This window comes from Mustela erminea, chromosome 9 (assembly GCF_009829155.1).
Source record: "Mustela erminea isolate mMusErm1 chromosome 9, mMusErm1.Pri, whole genome shotgun sequence".
In the NCBI taxonomy this organism is placed as follows: domain Eukaryota; kingdom Metazoa; phylum Chordata; class Mammalia; order Carnivora; family Mustelidae; genus Mustela; species Mustela erminea.
Genome location: NC_045622.1, coordinates 102009164 through 102027409, shown reverse-complemented (window position 1 = coordinate 102027409; position 18246 = coordinate 102009164). Strand labels below are relative to the sequence as shown.

At 41.5% G+C, this 18246-nt stretch overlaps 1 protein-coding gene across 1 annotated transcript; it reads left to right on the top strand.

Moving 5' to 3' along the window:
• Positions 1-5188: 5188 nt before the first annotated feature.
• On the top strand, positions 5189-7003 carry LOC116599070 (olfactory receptor 1444). Its single transcript, XM_032358738.1, has one exon. The coding sequence runs from the start codon at positions 5192-5194 to the stop codon at positions 6116-6118; it is 927 nt and encodes a 308-aa protein (XP_032214629.1). The 5' UTR covers positions 5189-5191; the 3' UTR covers positions 6119-7003.
• Positions 7004-18246: the final 11243 nt, after the last annotated feature.

Sequence of the window (18246 nt, the reverse complement as noted above, 5' to 3'; positions counted from 1 at the left end):
AATGGGGACAGACCTTTTCTCTTTCTTCATGAAATCCAGTCCAGTCCCTTTCCATTGAGAACCTGCTTTGGAACTTCCCAAATGGGATGTCATGGTCAGGGTTAGGTCTTCAAACCCCTCTAGAAACAACTGTGATGAAACTTTTATTTCCAGACTCTCTATCTTGGTGATTTAAGCTTCTGAAATTCCTTAAGTCTTAATGTTTTTCAGTTTTCAACACATTTTCTTATTTCTTAAATAAAGCAGTCTATCCCATAGTATCTTCAAATATTTAAAAATGTCATTATTCTTTCAAGGCTCCTTCTGATATCTACTTTAGACCTTTTCAGGACTTGAGAAAAAGAAATACCGTGGCAGGAACACCACGGGGTTTGGATTCAGGCCTTAAAACCCTGCAGAGATGGCATTGGGCAAAAGAAACCTTCAGGTTTCTCTTTGCTGCTCTGGATCCAGACACATTCATCAACAGTGACTGTGATGCATAATGGAAAGGGTTGTCCATCTTGAGAACATAGAAAATGCCTCGAATATTAATTGCTAACATAAGAAGTTGGCCATCTGGGACAGCTCAGTGGAGGGAGTGTGTGACAACTCTAGCTTAATTGAATATAATTGAGGGGTCAGTTCTACCCAAGGAAATTGATCAAGCAAACGTTTTGAGAAGGTGTTTTGGAATAGAATTCAGGATCCATGCTTCAGCTGCCTTTCATTCTTGGACTTTTCCCAGGTTGTTTATCCTCTCTTGGGTGGGGGAAGAGGTTGGTTTATGAGATATGAGGGTGACCTTCTTGTTAGTCAGAGGATCCCAGTGCTTAATAAGTGGTTGTCCCTTCCTGATCTCCCCCCACCAAAGATCAGCAACATTTAGCTGGTGCTCCATACCTTGAACTAGCCACTTGATCTCCCCAAGTCTTAGTTTCTGAGTGTATATATTTATACATAGATACAGGCATTTATGTGTGTGTGTGTGTGTGTGTGTGTACGTGCACTGTAAGATGTATAGTATATGTGACTGATGGAATTGTGGTTAAATGTAGAACTGATCAATAGAGTTTATGAATTCTAGAAGAGTGGTTCTCAAGTGAGGACATTATTGCTCCTCCCCCCCACCTCCAGGTAACATTCGAGACAGTTGGGAGTGTTTGGAGACATTGTTGGTTGTCACAACCAGTGGGTAGAGGTCAGAGATACTGCTCCCCCGCAACCTCCTCCTACCAGCAGCTAAAGAACTGTTCAGTCCATAAGGTCAATAGTGCCCAGGTTGAGAAATCCTGCTCTGGGGCATTGCATAAGTACTGCAATTAAGTAATTATGTGATCAAGGGGACATCACATACCTCAGGTTTTAATACACAAGATCACGAAATCGCCTATCATTAGATGACAGGATACTGTAACTGCAAAATTACATGGAACAAGCACATGCCAAAAGTCAAGAGGAAAAAAAAAAAATCAAAGAACTGGATCAATGTCATGGAAAGAGCACCAGTTTGGAAAGTTAGCTGGTACATTATAGGATGGGAATCTATCAACAAGCAAAAGAGGCTGAAAAAGATACAATTATAGGATTTATCCTGAGGAAAAGCAAAGGAAGGAGGAGTCCTGTGCAGGGGTATTCAATGGAACGTTGTCTGTAAAGGGGAAACACTGGAAAGTGAGGAGTGGAAGAGGGATGCTGGTTTGTGTCTAGTAGGGTTTCACTGGCTGGCTGAGCCCGTTCTTGTGACACCAGCACGGCACTGGTGCATGAAACCCTCGCCCAGCAGGGCAGGCTTGGCGGTCTCCTTGTTTGATGCTGTAAGAAAGGCTCCTCGTGGTGAGCATAGGATATTGTACAGAATTGTTGAATTACTATGGTGTACACCTGAAACTGGTGTATTAACTATACCTCCCCCCCCCACTGATGACTGCAGCTGCTTTCTAAGTAAGCCAAGGTCAAGCACAGTTGAGACATTTCCCCCTTCTCATCCCTGTTTCTCCCTTCTTCTCCTTCCTCCGCACTTTCTCTGTCTCCCTTGTCTGAGCCCTTCCTCTGCTCTACTTCCAGGGACAGGAAAAGGGCATAATGGCCTCAGGCTGAGGGAAAATAAAAAACAGCAAGAGAGACAGTGCATTCGAACGCGGACACAAGCCCTTCTCCAGGTTTGCGGGCTCCATTTGCACTGTTGTTTCTGAATATTTTTCATACCACAAGCCTAAGCTAATATTTTGGCAGGAAACATGGGTCCAGATAGACGAGAGAACAATAAGCAATTTGTTGTGCAGTTAGGTAGCATGAAAAATGTTGAAATACTTTGCTGTTGATGTTCTGTCCCATTCATCAAGTATTTATCTATGTGTGCCAAGGGGCCCCAGTAGACTGGGTGGGCCAGAGCCCGTGAAGACAAAGGTCCCGAGAGGCTTTGAGCAAGTCATGGAACTGGGTGGTTGCCCAGCTAATTGTGTGATAAGCAAGCCAGACTCTCGAGCTTTGAGAGAACAGGAAGAGAGGACTTAATAGTAGCCAGCTTCAGTCATAAAGATTTCTTTTTTTTTATTTATCTAAATTCAATTTAGTTAACATATCGTGTAGTATTAGTTTCAGGAGTAGAATCTATTGATTCATCACGTACATACAGCACGCAGTGCTTATCGCAAGTCCCCTCCTTAGTGCCCACCACCCAATTTAGCCCATCCCCGACCTGCCTCCCCTCCAGCAACCCTCAGTTTGTTCCTAGAGTCAAAAGTCTCTAATAGTTTGCCTCCCTCTCTGTTTTTACCTTATTTTATTTTTCCTTCCCTTCCCCTATGTTCATCTGTTTTTGTTTCTTAAATTCCATGTGAGTGAAATTACATGGCATTTGTCTTTCGCTGACTAACTTCTTTTGCTTAGCATAATACCCTCTAGATCCATCCATGTTATTGCATGGGGCAAGATTTCATTCTCTTTTGACAGCTGAGTAATATTCCATTGCATATATAGACCACATCTTCTTTATCCATATTTCTGTCCATGGACATCTGGGCTCTTTCCATAGTTTGGCTATTATGGACATTGCTGCTATAAGCTTTGGGGTGTGTGTGCCCCTTCAAATCACTATTTTTATATCCTTTGGATAAACACCTAGTAGTACAATTGCTGAGTCATAGGGTAGTTCTGTTTTTAACTTTCTGAGGAACCTCCCTCCTGTTTTCCAGAGAAGCTGCACCAACTTGCATTCCCACCAATACTGTAAAAGGGCTCCCCTTTTTTGCATCCTCACTAACATCTGTTGTTTCCTGAGTTGATAATAAAAATTTGTGATTTCTGACAGCAGGTGAGGACATCCATATCTCCACATAAATATGTAAATATCAACCGAATTGCTTTTGAAGAATAAAATCAGAAAGACATTAAAGGTTGTGATTAACACCTCTGGGCTTAACATCAGGCAGACCCAAATTTTCATTTCGCTTCCAACACTTATTAGTTATGTGACTTTGGACAATAGTTACTACTATTACTGTAGTAGCTCTCCAGTCCCATCTAAAAGCTACTAGATACTAAGAGCAGACAGTAGCCAGAAAAGGGAGAGCAAGCATAAAATATACTGCCAACTGGAAATAATCTAAGAGAGAAAAATGCTCTATCTTGGAGCACTGTTTATAAAGGTGAAAAACCAGAATTGAGGGAGAAGGGTGTTATCATTATGTAGTTTCTCATTGTGTAAAGTGAGGAAAATTATAGGATCAAACCTGAAGAATTAAATGAGTTCACTGTGAGTAAAGCCTGGCATAGAGTGAGCCAGTGTTGTGATTTCTGTGATTAGTACCATTTAGTTATACATGCATGGAAAATGTTAGGAAATCTCTTTGGAGGTGATGTTCTTGGGAGTAAAATAAGAAGATGAGAAATGAGGGATTTTTATTTTTTACTTCTTACTATTCTCTTTTTGGTTTTTTAAAAATTTTTTTATTTTTTATTTTTTATAAACATATATTTTTATCCCCAGGGGTACAGGTCTGTGAATCGCCAGGTTTACACACTTCACAGCACTTACCAAAGCACATACCCTCCCCAATGACCATAACCTCATCCCCCTCTCCCAACCCCCTCCCCCCAGCAACCCTCAGTTTGTTTTTTGAGATTAAGAGTCACTTATGGTCTGTCTCTCTCCCAATCCCATCTTGTTTCATTTATTCTTCTCCTATCCCCTTAAGCCCCCATGTTGCATCACCACTTCCTCATATCAGGGAGATCATATGATAGTTGTCTTTCTCCGCTTGATAGATGCTGGTGAGGATGCGGAGAAAGGGGAAACCTCCTACACTGTTGGTGAGAATGCAAGCTGGTGCAACCACTCTGGAAAATAGCATGGAGGTTCCTCAAAATGTTGAAAATAGAACTGTCTCTTTTTGATTTTTTAAAAAAGATTTTTATTTGTTTGTTTTAGAGAGACAGAGGGTGTGCGAGGTGGGGTAGGAGCAGAGGGAGAGGGGAAGGGGAGGCAGACTCCTCTCTGAGTGGGGAGCCTTGAAGATGTAGGGCTTGGCTCAATCCCAGGACACTGAGATCTTGACCTGAGCCAAAACCAAGAGTAGATGCTTAACTGACTGAGCCAACCAGGTGCCCCTCTCTTTTTGATTTTTAAAAATGGAATAAATAAAATCTTAAAAACTGGGACGCCTGGGTGGCTCAGTTGGTTGGACGACTGCCTTCACCTCAGGTCATGATCCCGGAGTCACGGGATTGAGTCCCGCATCGGGCTCCCAGCTCCACGGGGAGTCTGCTTCTCTCTCTGACCTTCTCCTCGCTCATGTTCTCTCTCACTGTCTCTCTCTCAAATAAATAAATAAAATCTTAAAAAAAAAAACCTACGTTACTGGACTTATCATAATTTGTTTTATCTGATGTAAGCAGTCAGGATAATTCAAGCTCTGAATGTATGGGACTTTGGATTCAGGACCTTTGATTTTGACCCCTGCTGGTTAGGTTATTTTGGTCAATATTAAGTTCCTCAAGCCTTAACTGTCTCATCTGCAAAATGGGTATAGCAGCACCTATCTCATAGGGTTCAAAGCTATAATATAATGGAAGGGTTTTGCATGTGCCTTTTACATTGTCAACACATACTGGTTTACTATTTTCATACCATCCCATTATCCTGCCTATACTTTCTTGTCATTTTCATTGACTCTTCTTTAATCACCAGATGAAATTCAAGTTGACCTCAATGGAAAATAGCACAGAAGCTACAGAGTTCATCCTCTTGGGGTTAACAGAAGACCCTAATCTGCAGGTCCCCCTCCTCCTGGTATTTTTGTTCATCTACCTCATCACTCTGGTTGGGAATGGGGGGATGATGGTGATCATCCACTCTGACCCCCACCTCCACACCCCGATGTATTTCTTCCTCGGTAACCTTTCCTTCGTAGACCTGGGTTACTCATCAGCTGTAGCCCCTAAAACAGTGACTGCTCTGCAGTCAGGGAACAAAGTCATCTCCTACAATGGCTGTGCTGCTCAGTTCTTCTTCTTTGTGGGTTTTGCCACTGTCGAGTGTTACCTCCTGGCCTGCATGGCCTATGACCGCCATGCAGCCGTATGCCGGCCTCTTCATTACGCCACCACCATGACAGCAGGTGTGTGTGCCCTCCTGACTGCGGGCTCCTACATCTGTGGCTTCCTCAATGCTTCCATTCACACAGCAAACACCTTTAGACTCTCGTTCTGTGCTTCTCACGAGATTAATCATTTTTTCTGCGACATTCCTCCACTCTTGGCTCTCTCGTGTTCCAACACACGCATCAGCAACTTGGCTGTCTTCTGTGTGGTGGGCTTCAATGTCTTTTTCACCCTCCTGGTCATCCTCATCTCTTATCTCTTCATCTACATTGCCATTCAAAGGATGCGTTCTGCTGAAGGACGGAAGAAAGCCTTCTCCACCTGTGCCTCCCACCTCACTGCCGTAACCATCTTCTATGGAACTATCATCTTCATGTACCTACAGCCCAGCTCCAGCCAGTCCATGGACACTGACAAAATTGCTTCTGTGTTTTACTCGGTGGTCATCCCCATGCTGAACCCGTTGATCTACAGCCTTAGGAACAAAGAAGTGAAAAATGCTCTCTGGAAAGTACTCAACAAACTTAATCCCTAGTTGGTGAGTATGAGTAGGAAGTAGGCAGGTGATGGAGGAATAAACCTTCCCCCAGACCTCAATGCCATCACGACTTCTGAGGTGTGGTTATGTCTGCTACTTGGAGAAATCATGAAAGCAGCACTTGGAAATGTCTCACTTAGGAAGATAATCTTATGTTTAGTGAATAATGACATTGGATATTTAAAAACCTTCTTGCAGTAGTTTCTTGATATGAATCGAAGCAAAAAAATCAAAGCATAAACTGAATCTACTGAATTTCCCCTCCCTATTTTTAATTGGAAGAAATTTTCACTCTCTATTAAAATTTGTGTTCAGGATCACATCTTCATCATATAACACTTAGTTGAAATGCACAGCATTATGCTTTCCATCTTTGGTCCATGTGTTTGAAAGTTAAAGTTTCTAATGCAGATAAAAGATGTTTTAATATTTTCAATAATGACTCTAGAAGGTTTTAACTTGAAGGACAGGGCACTGCTCCCAGAGTCAGATGCCTCTTCAATCCTTCAAAGCCCCCAGCCCACATTCCTCCTCACCTGTTGGTTGAACACCTTTGTATATTTCAGCTCTTTCTATTAATGTTTTGGGACAACTTTGGTAGAAAACAATAAGCCACCTTTGTATGCAACAGTTTCAGTAGATAAATTGTTTAAACTTTAACCCAAATCAACAACATATCTTTCTTTAGAGAGCTTGCACTCTGTTCCCTGCTTTTGGCCTTTGTCTAACATAATTACCAAAGCTTGTGGAAGGTTTGGAGGAAAAAGCATTTTTTTTCCCCATGGGCTATGAAAGAGGAGATTTGCCTTCTGAATTAAATGCTTGCATTTCTCAGCACCCTTAAGTTTGGTGAATCTATTATGAGTACACATAATAGCTTTCTGTGCCCTCTTGGCTTCTGTTTTTTCAATAATTCAGTTCACCTCTGGATCCCTCTTGCATTGCAATGTTCTGTAATTAGATGCTTTAAGAATAAAAAAGACTGTAGAAATTTACTTCCTGAATAGGAGCAGCACAATGATGGACACCCAAGTCCACCTTTGGATCTGGTTTTGTGTACTGGATGGTATCTGTGAATGTGTGTGTGTGTCGGGGGGGACAAGGGTGGGGGGGTGGAGTGGTGGGGATTAATTTTACTCCCCACATATCAATGGCTTGATGGTATTTGTAGCCACAGTTAGTCTAAGTCACTACATATTTCATGACATCAAGCTCAAAGTCAACAAAACAAGAATTTATATTTTAAGTGCAAAAACCTCCTCGGTGGCCTGGATCAGGGAGTTCAGAAATCAAATTTGTTTTGAAATTATCAGGCTCATTAGGCACAGGGCAGCCTTTGTCTGACGACAGTGGATCATGGAGCTTGTGGAGAGAGAGCGAAGAGGGAGTTTTTGGAACAGAAGCTGACCTATAGGAGAAGTTTCCTCTGACACATGGACACTGCCACCCAGTGAGACCAGGAACTTCTCCTGGATCCAAGGCTTTGACAGCCTAGACCTCTTGCTACCCCCCTGTCGCAGGGTGGCCTCCTGAGCAACACACAGAAGAACTATCACTAAAAGTCAGCATCTGCTTCACATGGGAGCCTTCTCAGTGACTTACAGAAGTCACAGAGCTCATGGGTATCCAGACTTGGAAGTGAGTCTGGGAGCAGCTATCCCAGCAGGGAGGACATTTTGGTCTGAGCTCAGCTTCTTTTCCTACTGGATCCATATAATTGACTTCTTTCTTTTCATCTTCTTTCTGTTCCTCCTTTTCTACGTCCCCTTTCCCAGTCTCCTCTTCTTCCCCTTTCTTTTCTTCTCACCCTTCTCTCTCCACAACCCAAGCAAAAACTTTCCTCACCACGAAACCATTCAGTCCCTATGAAAAATCAGATTGTACAGTTTGTGTATCATAGTTGTTATGGTACCTAGTAAGACATATTTCTGGGTGTGTTTCTTCGTGCTCCCACACCCCATTGTGGCAGAAACATGTGTGGTTCTTCTGAGAGCTAAAGGCCTGATGCCTCTATATTTCCCTTTCTTGTTGAAGCCTCCCACCCCACCACTCCCCAAAACAGTGTGACAGTTGACTGCCAATGGGTATAAGAGAGTACTCTTTCTGTCAAGAGCCGGATGAAAATCCATACTGGTCTTATCAAGTGGACCTCAAGAAAGCCACTTAATCTATTTGACCTCAACATCAAGGTTGAACTGTGAAGATGACAAAATCAAGTATCCGAATGTGCCAGCATAACGAATGCATATTCCAAACAGCAGAGACGCCTGTGCTGGTTCTCACTTGGCTTGTCCTTGTGCTCTCCACTTTTGGCTTCTGAGCTCCCTCCTTCTCTCCACCCCATCCAAGTCCAAGTTTTTTTTTGAGCCATTGCTTAACTTCCTTTCTTCCAAGCTCCCAGTTCTACATCAGACACATTTCAAGCTGATATTACATGAGTATTCATTTACAGAAACTACTCAGAAGGAGACGGCTTGTCGCCAGCAAGACATTAATTTTCAGAATCTACATTCCTGTGGGGAGCTTTTCACTTCCACATGGGAAATCTGTCAGATGGAGACTAAATGCCCATTTGGTTATTAACAACACCCACCCTCTCCCTGAGGGGATGGTCTGAGGAATGGGAGGTAGCGAATGAGGCTCATGGCTCAGGAGAGTAAAGGCACAGGAAGACTTCCTTCCTGAAATGGCCAAAAGAGAGTGAAAACACATCAATCAGGACAATTATTTATATCGGGATGGATTACCCCTTTGAAAAAAGGATTCATGATTGAATTATTCTAAATATGAGGTTCCCTTTGTGCATTAGATGATTTGTAGATGATTTGTTTAGCTTTATGTATGGGGAAAGGAAAATGAAAATATTAGGAGTCTTTGACAATTGAAGCTAACATTACAGAGTCATAACTCTAGCCCTCAAAGAGTCTTTAAAAATAATCTCGACCAACCCTCTCATTTTATAGTTGACAGTCCAGATTCCCACAGTATAACTTGTTTCAACTCACAGAGAACCAAGTCTTATTAGACTCTTATTCATTCTTTACATTGTCTAAAGTTCTCGATGGGTCAGAAGACATTTTTGTGTTTTTACTTTCATTGTTCACCAGAAAGAAGGTTTTTGAGCTTCAGTTTTGCAGTCGAGGAAACCAGAGTTTTGAGAAGTCAGCGTACCTGCCTACTATTAAGAAGAGGATCCAAGATTTGAACGGTAGTCTTGCCTTCCCTGCCCAATTCTCTGAGAAAGAGCAAGTACCATAATATTTTAGTAAGTTTCAACAGAGGACTTATTTCATGTATAAATCATTTATAGACAGTCTTTCCTGATAAGTCCTTGCAGTGGCAAGGCGTTGTGCAGAATACAAACAAATATAAGACTTTAAGATATAATTCCTACTCCAACAAAGCAAATGCTCCTGCATATATGGTGACTGCTGCAGGGCAACTTTGAGATTAATGACTCAGTATTCAATAACTTTGTCAGCAGGAATTCTTCCTGGACACTACAGAACATGAATGGATCAGAGCACATTTGTTTTCAACCTTGAGAGTGGGAGTTGGGTCTGCAGCCCACAGAGAGAGCAAGCCGCAGCCAATGTTTACTGGGCACTGAGCACAAGCTGCAAGAAAGGCATGCTGTGAGGTCTGTGAAGGAACAAGGCCATAGTCAATGCCATTCTTGCTTTGAAAGCAGCTTACAAACAATGCAATAAAACAAGGCACATGCTTCCAGATAGATGGCAATTTGAGGCATTTGTGGTTATGGTCAAGTGAGCAGTATGGAAAATAATAATTAGAACTCTTCAAAGATGAAACAGAATCCTATGGGCAGGGAAAGCTCCTTGGAGGAAGTGGAACCTGAGCTAAGCTCTGAAAGGATAATGTAGAGAGAGCCCAGACTTCCAAAAGAGGAGACTTAGCTTCTAGTCAAACCCCTTCCATCTACTAACTGTGAGACCAGCCGAAGGCACTTATCTTGGAGCCAATTTCTTCCTCATCAAAATGGAGATAGTAGTAGGCCACACTTTCCTGGAGGATGTTGTAGGGTTAAAGGAGATAATGGAAAGGAAAGCGTTTTTAAAGATGCTACCCTCTTGCTAATGATAGTACTACTACTGACATTGAAATTATTACCAGAGCTGAATGGGAGTTTTTGACCAACAGGGACCCACTTAAACCAGGAATGAAGATGGGATTGCACATGGCAGGACCCTCTGTTGGCATAGGCTTGTAGGAAAAGCAAACCACTCAGCTATCAAGTCAATGGACCACCAGCTCCTCAGTCCATTACTTCTGCGGGCAGTTAGGACTTGTTCCCATCCAGCTGGATGAAGGACCTGGGCTTCTGAGAGCAACTGTGCCTCTATAGACAAATTGCTTTAGGATCCCACCACTCAGCTACTCACATCCAAGTCCAAGAACCTCACCTCTTATTCATGACCTGAGATTTTTCTGTTGTTGGCCTGTGATTACTTCATAAGGGGTGTGTGTATGTATGTGTTTGTGTGTGTATAAACTTCTTACAAATCAGTGGGAAAAAGATAGACAGCCCAATAAAAAAAACACAAAATGGAATCTCTCAGTCAATTGTTCATGTTGATTTTACTTATCTCCAATTTAGGGTAATGATGAACAATGTCGATGTGAACTTTTTGTCCTGTGTCCTGGCACACATATGCATTCAGCCACTTTTCTGTTGCTAGGTAAAAATAAAGCAAATCACAAACAAACAGAAACAGAATTATGGAATGAATACTTCTGCTTTATTCCTGACTTGGATGGTGTCTATATTGATATTTGCTTCATAACTATTATTAAACACAATCCAAGATCTATAAAGAACTCCTCAAACTCAACACACACGGAACAGATAATCATGTCAAAAAATGGGCAGAAGACATGACCAGACACTTTTCCAAAGAAGACATACAAATGGCTATCAGACACATGAAAAAATGTTCATTAGCCATCGGGGAAATTCAAATCAAAACCACATTGAGATACCACCTTACACCAGTTAGAATGGCCAAAACTAACAAGACAGTAAACAACGTGTGTTGGAGAGGATGTGGAGAAAGGGGAACCCTCTTACACTGTTGGTGGGAATGCAAGTTGGTTCAGCCACTTTGGAAAACAGTGTGGAGATGCCTTAAGAAATTAAAAATAGAGTTTCCCTATGACCCTGCAATTGCACTCTATATCTTTACCCCAAAGATATAGATGTAGTAAAAAGAAGGGTCCTCTGTACCCCAATGGTCATAGCAGCAATGGCCATAGTCACCAAACTGTGGAAAGAGCCAAGATGCCCTTCAACAGACAAATGAAGACAATGGAGTATTACACCTCTTTCAGAAAGGATGAATATCCAACTTTTGAATCAATATGGATGGGACTGGAGGAGATTATGCTGAGTGAAATGAGTCAAGTAGAGAGAGTCAGTTATCATATGGTTTTACTTACTTGTGGAGCATAAGTAAGTGAATATTCTTAATAACATATTAATATTATATCTTAATAATATATTCTTAATAACACAGAGGACATTGGGAGTTGGAGAGGAGAAGTGAGTTGGGGGAAATTGGAGGGGGAGACAAACCATGAGAGACTGTGGACTCTGAGAAACACAAACTGAGGGTTTTGGAGGGAGGGAGGGTTGGGGATTGGGTGAGCCTGGTGGTGGGTGTGGTGCATAAACAATGAATCTTGGAACACTGTAAAAAAAAAACAATATAAAATTTTAAAAAATACAACCTAGATGTTTTATGCACTTTTTTGAATATATATGTGTGTGTGTGTGTGTGTGTGTGTATATATATATATATATACACTTATATGTGTAAGACAAACATATATGTATGTAATCACAATAAAAATGTTAAAAAAAGAAAATGAAAAAAAAGTTTCTATATTCATCCCTACATTTCATCACAGAACTTTATGTACTTTTCCATTATGTGTCCTGTTATGTACTATTCTGTATAAGATGTATTTCGTAATATGAATGTTAAAAAAGAGTTCCTATATTTAAGAACTTTATAGCATAAACTGAAGTGGAGATAGCACCTACATATGAATAACTTTAATTCTATGTAGCAAATTATAAAGACCAATAAGAGATGCAGATAAACTGTTATGGTAGATTGCAAAAAGAATAGATTCCTGGTGGGGGGTATTGCCGGTGGGCACTAAGGACGAAAACACTTGTTCTGGACAAGACACATTGCAGTGAAATGAGAATGAAGCTATGCAGATGTATTCACCAAAGTGTTCTGTTTGTCTGGAATGTAATATTCATGAAGTAAGGGAAAGTAAGTTTGGAATACTGTAGGCTGGTGCCCAACTGTGGAGAACATTGTCTTTTAAGTTAAGATTTTCCAATTTAAACTAGATTCAAACTCAACTGAAAGTGGAAGGTCTAGATATCATGCAAATATCAGAAGTAGAGGTGGAATCCCAACTAGTGTAGACCATTTAGAACAGTCTTGCTTATGCACCTATGTTAAGGCAAAGCATTTGTTTACTTCAGGCAAATTCAGACTTTCCCTTTGGAGAATGATGTCATAATCGCTGGGTTGATGGGAGAATTCCCTGGGTTCACCCAAGCCTATGGGAGGCAAAGTAAGGGGAATCTTTCCTTCTCTGTCCCTATAGAGAGATTTCCTGCAAAGAAATGCATAGAAGTGCACAGAGGGCAGGTGTGAGTCCTAAGCTCAGACAATTAAAAGTTCTCATCTCCCAATTTTGAACCTGAAGCAAGTGATACAACCACCACCTGAAGGCTTGGGGCTCATTTGCTCCCATGATGGGATTACGGTTGGGCTATTTTAGACAGGATATAGTTTCTTTACCACTGATTTCTGTTCCTTAGTCCTCCAATGGTCCCGGTTCCTGCCTTTTGCCCCTTTGTCCATTGATTCTGTGAACCTCATATTCTTTTAATTACCTCCCTTTCCCCCTTTATGTTAGCCAGAATTCGTCTGTACTGAATGAAACACAACTGATGTATCTAGCAAGTGAGGAACACTCCACTGGGGACCGTAGAGTGGACAATGGGCGCCTGGGTGGCTCAGTGGGTTAAGCCACTGCCTTCGGCTCAGGTCATGATCTCAGGGTCCTGGGATCAAGTCCCGCGTCGGGCTCTCTGCTCGGCAGGGAGCCTGCTTCCATCTCTCTCTCTCTGCCTGCCTCTCCATCTACTTGTGATCTCTCTCTATCAAATAAATAAATAAAATCTTTAAAAAAAAAAAAAGAGACAAGATGCCAGCCTCAAGAAATTGAGAAATAGAGTAGAAATGTAAAATGTTAAAAGAACAAGAAATAAAACCCTCAATAATTCAAGGGAAATCTTAAGCATTTTAACTAGGACGTTAGTAGGAAAATGAACACTGCTGAGAAAGCATGGCCATAAGGTTTATCTTACCAGCAGAAAGCAAGGTAACGACCAAATCATCCATTTTGTAATCATGTTTTCTTGCTAACGATGCTGATTACAATATAGAATTATTGGTATAGAGATGGAAGGACCTCAGGGCTATTTTTGTTCTACCATCACATGTTGCAAATGAGGAAGTTGAGGCCCTGGGAGGGGAAGTGGTCTCGTGTCCAAGAAGTAGCTGAGCCAGATCTTGAGCCATGGTCCACCACTGCAGACCCTCACGCACACCACAGCTGCCCTGGCCACTGGCCAGTTCCCATATCGTGCTTGCAAACACCTACTTTTTCTTCTTCCTGGATATTGATAGGATCACTCTTTTTCCTTATGAACACAGTATTGGTTCTCTCTTCTGATAGTGGTTGCTTTATACCTGCGTGACACGTGGACCCTACTAATTGTCTTTAGGGAGCCCCTTCTTCCAAGGTAACCTGCAACCAAGACTGGTCAGTGAAGAATACAAAAGCCTGGCCCCTTGTCTTTTCTCTTTGAGATGATTCCTGAGACCTACCCCAGCTCAAGTTCCCGAAAGGATAGGCTGAAGCCCTCCTGTCTGGTCCCGCCACCATCTCTCCTTCACAGGGGCTAATCCCGAGAGCAACTTCTGGTGAGCCACCTGCACGCAAATCTCAGTCTCAGAGCCTGCTTCCCAGAAAAGATGATCTAAGAGGTTTTCTCACCTGCTCTTAATTCTGCAAACTTATTATGGCCAAATAATATTGTTTTACCTTCTTTGGGATCATGCTTTGGGTTGCTCACAGTTTCAGAGATAAAATCCTAAATATCCAGACTTTTTTTCTTTTTTTTCAGTGAAACTTTATTTTATTTAAATTCAATTAATAACATATAATGTATTATTGGTTTCAGAGGCACAGGTCTGTGATTCTTCAATCTTATATAACACCCAGGGCTCATTACATCATGTGCCCTCCTTAATGTCCATCACCCAGTTACTCCATCGCCCCCCTTCCCTCCGGCAACTCTCAGTTTATTCCCTGTGATTAATGGTCTCTCATGGTTTGTTTCCCTCTCTGATTTCGTCTTGTTTTATTTTTTCCTCTCTTCCTCTATGATCCTCTGTTTTGCTTCTTAAATTCCACATATGAGTAAAGTTATATGATAATTGTCTTTCTCTGATTGACTTACTCCACTTAGCTTAATACCCTCTAGTTCCATCCACATTATTGCAAATAGCAAGATCTCATTTTTTTGATGGCTGGGTAGTATTCCATTGTGTGTGTATATATATATATATATGTGTGTGTGTGTGTGTGTGTGTGTGTGTGTGTGCGCGCGCGCGCGTGTGTGTGTGTATGTGTGTGTATATATATATATATATATATTCCCTATCTTCTTAACCATTCATCTATCGATGGACATCTGGGTTCTTTCCATAGTTGTGGACATTGCTGCTATGAATACTGGGGTGCCCCTTTGGATCACTACATTTGTATCTTTGGAGTAAATACCCAGTAGTGCAATTGCTGGGCCATAGGGTAGCTCTATTTTTAGTTTTTTGAGTTAGCTCCATACTGTTTTCCAGAGTGGATTACATTCCAGCTTGCATTCCCACCAGCAGTGTAAGAGGGTTCCCCTTTCTCCACATCCTCACCAATGTCTGCTATTTCCCAAGTGGTTAATTTTAGTCCTTCTGATTGATATGAGGCAGACTTGTTTTCTGAATAAGCAGAAAATAATAGTCCTGAGTTGAGTGCACACAACTTTCACATTTCCTGGAGATGTAAAGAACTTTAGGGGCCATTACCTCCCTCCAACAAGTCTTCCCTAAGGGTTTCCAGGGTGCTAGGCATATATAATCTGCTGTGCATTGTCATTTTTGTTTCTCACGCTTACTTTCTTAGCATTGAATTCAGTATCCTAATTTTATGGTTGATAAAACCAAGCCTCGGAGACATGAGGTCACTTACTAAAGGTCATCCACTTGGAGGAGCATATTCTAATAAATGATAAGGTGTTTGAGGATAGGCACTCTGTCATCTTCACCTTTGTGTCCCTAGTACTTAGCTTAGTACCTGGCACATAGCAGGTGTTCAATGATGCTTACTGAATGGATAGATGATGGAACCTTCAAGGAAAGGGAATTATTTTATCGAGCACCTTTATCATACTAGATTTGTTTTCTATAATTCAATGTACATTATCTCCTTAAAGTTCACAACAAATGGGTGAGTGGTGAATTAAATTTCCCATTTGACAGATGGCAAAACTGAGGCTCAGGTACACAGACAGTAAGAGGCAGAACCAGAATTTAATCCTTATATTTTGGAGCCTCTACATGTCTTTTCCTGTACCTGGACCTCTGCACCATCTTCTGTCTCTCAAATAAGGAAATAGGTACAAAAGCCTTGAGTAGTTCTTCCTAAGTCATATTGCTAGAGTGGCTGTGTCAGGAATCCACCCAGATTTCCCGTCTCCCCCTCCACAACACCAGCCAGTTCTCCTGCTCAGCAGGCTCAGAATCTGTAGGACTGTGGTCGCCTTTTCCAAACATGGTTGGTAGGATGTCATTGTCACTTAGATCGCAAAACTTCTCACCAATTATAAAACTGAAAATGTAGGCCACCTGTCCATGTGATTGTATCTCATAACTCAGAGCTAAAAATAGCTCTCGGCTGACTTGGCCTGTTTATAAGATATTAAAAGCTCATATTCAAATTCACTCGCCTCCTGGATTAATGTCAAGATTACGGCTTTCCAGGTTTCTTTGTCTCCCTGCCTCTACCTCCTCTAGCAGGGAATGGATTATGCTGGCCCATGATATTTTCCACATAAATTACTAAGCGCTTACTTTCAAAGATGAATTTCATGGCCTATTCTCTTTGCTGTACCTGCAGGATTCACTTCTGAAGGTGGAAGAGAGAAGTGGTTAAGGGTGCAGGCTCTAGAGCCATATGGGCTTAAGGCTGTATGTTCTTGGGCAGGGCATGCAAGCTTTGTCTTAGTTTCTTTGTCAGTGAAATGAAGACGAAACAATACCTATTTCCTAGGATCATTTTGAGGATTAAAAATTTAATTCATGGCAGTGTTTGACTCTATTTCCAACACATGGAGAGAGTGCATGGATAAGATAAGTAAAACCAAAAATCAACAAAACAAAAAGTCACCACTGCCTGGCATGATGATTTTGTCCCAGTTTGCCTGGGACTTTCTGGATTTCGCACTGAGAGTCCCAAGTGCCAGGGACTTGGCATTCCTGAGCAGATTGAGATGGCTGGTTACTCTATTCCCCATCAATGAAACAAACAAGTTTCTGATTTATTCCTTTACTCGCCAAGTATATATTGATCACTAAGACAATCCAGGTGTTCCTATGGTATCTGGAAGGTAAATATAACAAAATGAGTTCTCACAGGGTGCTCAGGCTAATGGGACAGAATCATGAAAGTGAGAGGACTCTATATGGCTGAAAGCTGGCATGAAATGTTCAGAGTATCACCCTGAAATGCCTTGCTCTCAGGGGACAGTCTGTAAGAATTTCACAGGTTACACATTTCTGTCTAGTAGGGATTTTCCCCCAAACGCTAATGCTATGAAGAGTTGGGAGCAAATAGATTTACATAAGGAAATGTATTTCTATGAGGAGTAAGTTAAACAGCTTTATTTGACAGAGATTACAAGTAGGCAGAGAGACAGGCAGAGAGAGAGAGAGAGAGAGAGAGAGGAGGAAGCAGGCTCCCCGCCGAGCAGAGAGCTCGATGTGGGGCTCGATCCCAGGACCCTGGGATCATGATCTGAGGCAAAGGCAGAGGCTTTAACCCACTGAGCCACCCAGGCGTGAGGATGGGGGTATTTTCAATACTGTCTCCAATTTTTAAAATTGTAATAGTACAGAATTTTTTTTTTTTTAAGGACTTATGGGATGATACCACTGTTGCACAGAGCTTTGACAGAAAGAAAATCTAGATGGCATCTGGCTGTGAATACAGAAATCTCAGAGGAGGGAAAAAGTCTCCAAACCCCAGCTTCTCATAAATGGCACAGCCAGGCTTAGTCCTGACAGACTGAGCTGTGGTTTTTAACCTTCCTTCTTTTTTAGTTCACGAGCCTCCAATTTGATGAACACATAAATGCACAGGAGATCAAAGGCCGCAGTTCAGAGGCTTGAACTTTGCAAGAACATACTGGAGAGATGCTATGCCTCCTCAAGAATTGCAAAATCTTGTTCTCTAAGAGAATTTTGAGCTGTCATATCAGCAGGGATGGGGGAAAAAAGTTCACAAAGACTGAAATGAATTCCAACACAAGAAAAAAATACTCAGGTGATGAGTAGCATAACTTATCATGGGGATAAACAAAAGCAGTACTTGCACAAAATAATAGTAATCCCTTTGATATATTGAGTGCTTGTGTGTGCATTACTTTAATTAGGAGCTAATTTCTCACAGTGGTTTAGGCTGTGACTTCGATCAGACTCCCAGTTTCAAATATTTTTGTTACTTGCTGGTGATGCAATGCTGGGGAAATTATTAGACTCTCTCTTAGACCTAGAATTCCCATCTAATCAGTGGAGATGATAACAGTATCTTTTTCATGAAGCTTGTGGATGTCACATGACCTAATTCTTGGAGCCTCGTGCCAACTCTAATAAAACTCAGGAAACATTGGTATTATTAGCAATATCATTATTAGGTGGGTACTATTATTAATTATTTTTATTTCACAGAAGAAGCAACTG

What these genes read in the sequence shown, in the direction of transcription:
- LOC116599070 (XM_032358738.1), top strand. Translation starts at nt 5,192, where the DNA reads ATGGAAAATAGCACAGAAGCTACAGAGTTCATCCTCTTGGGGTTAACA.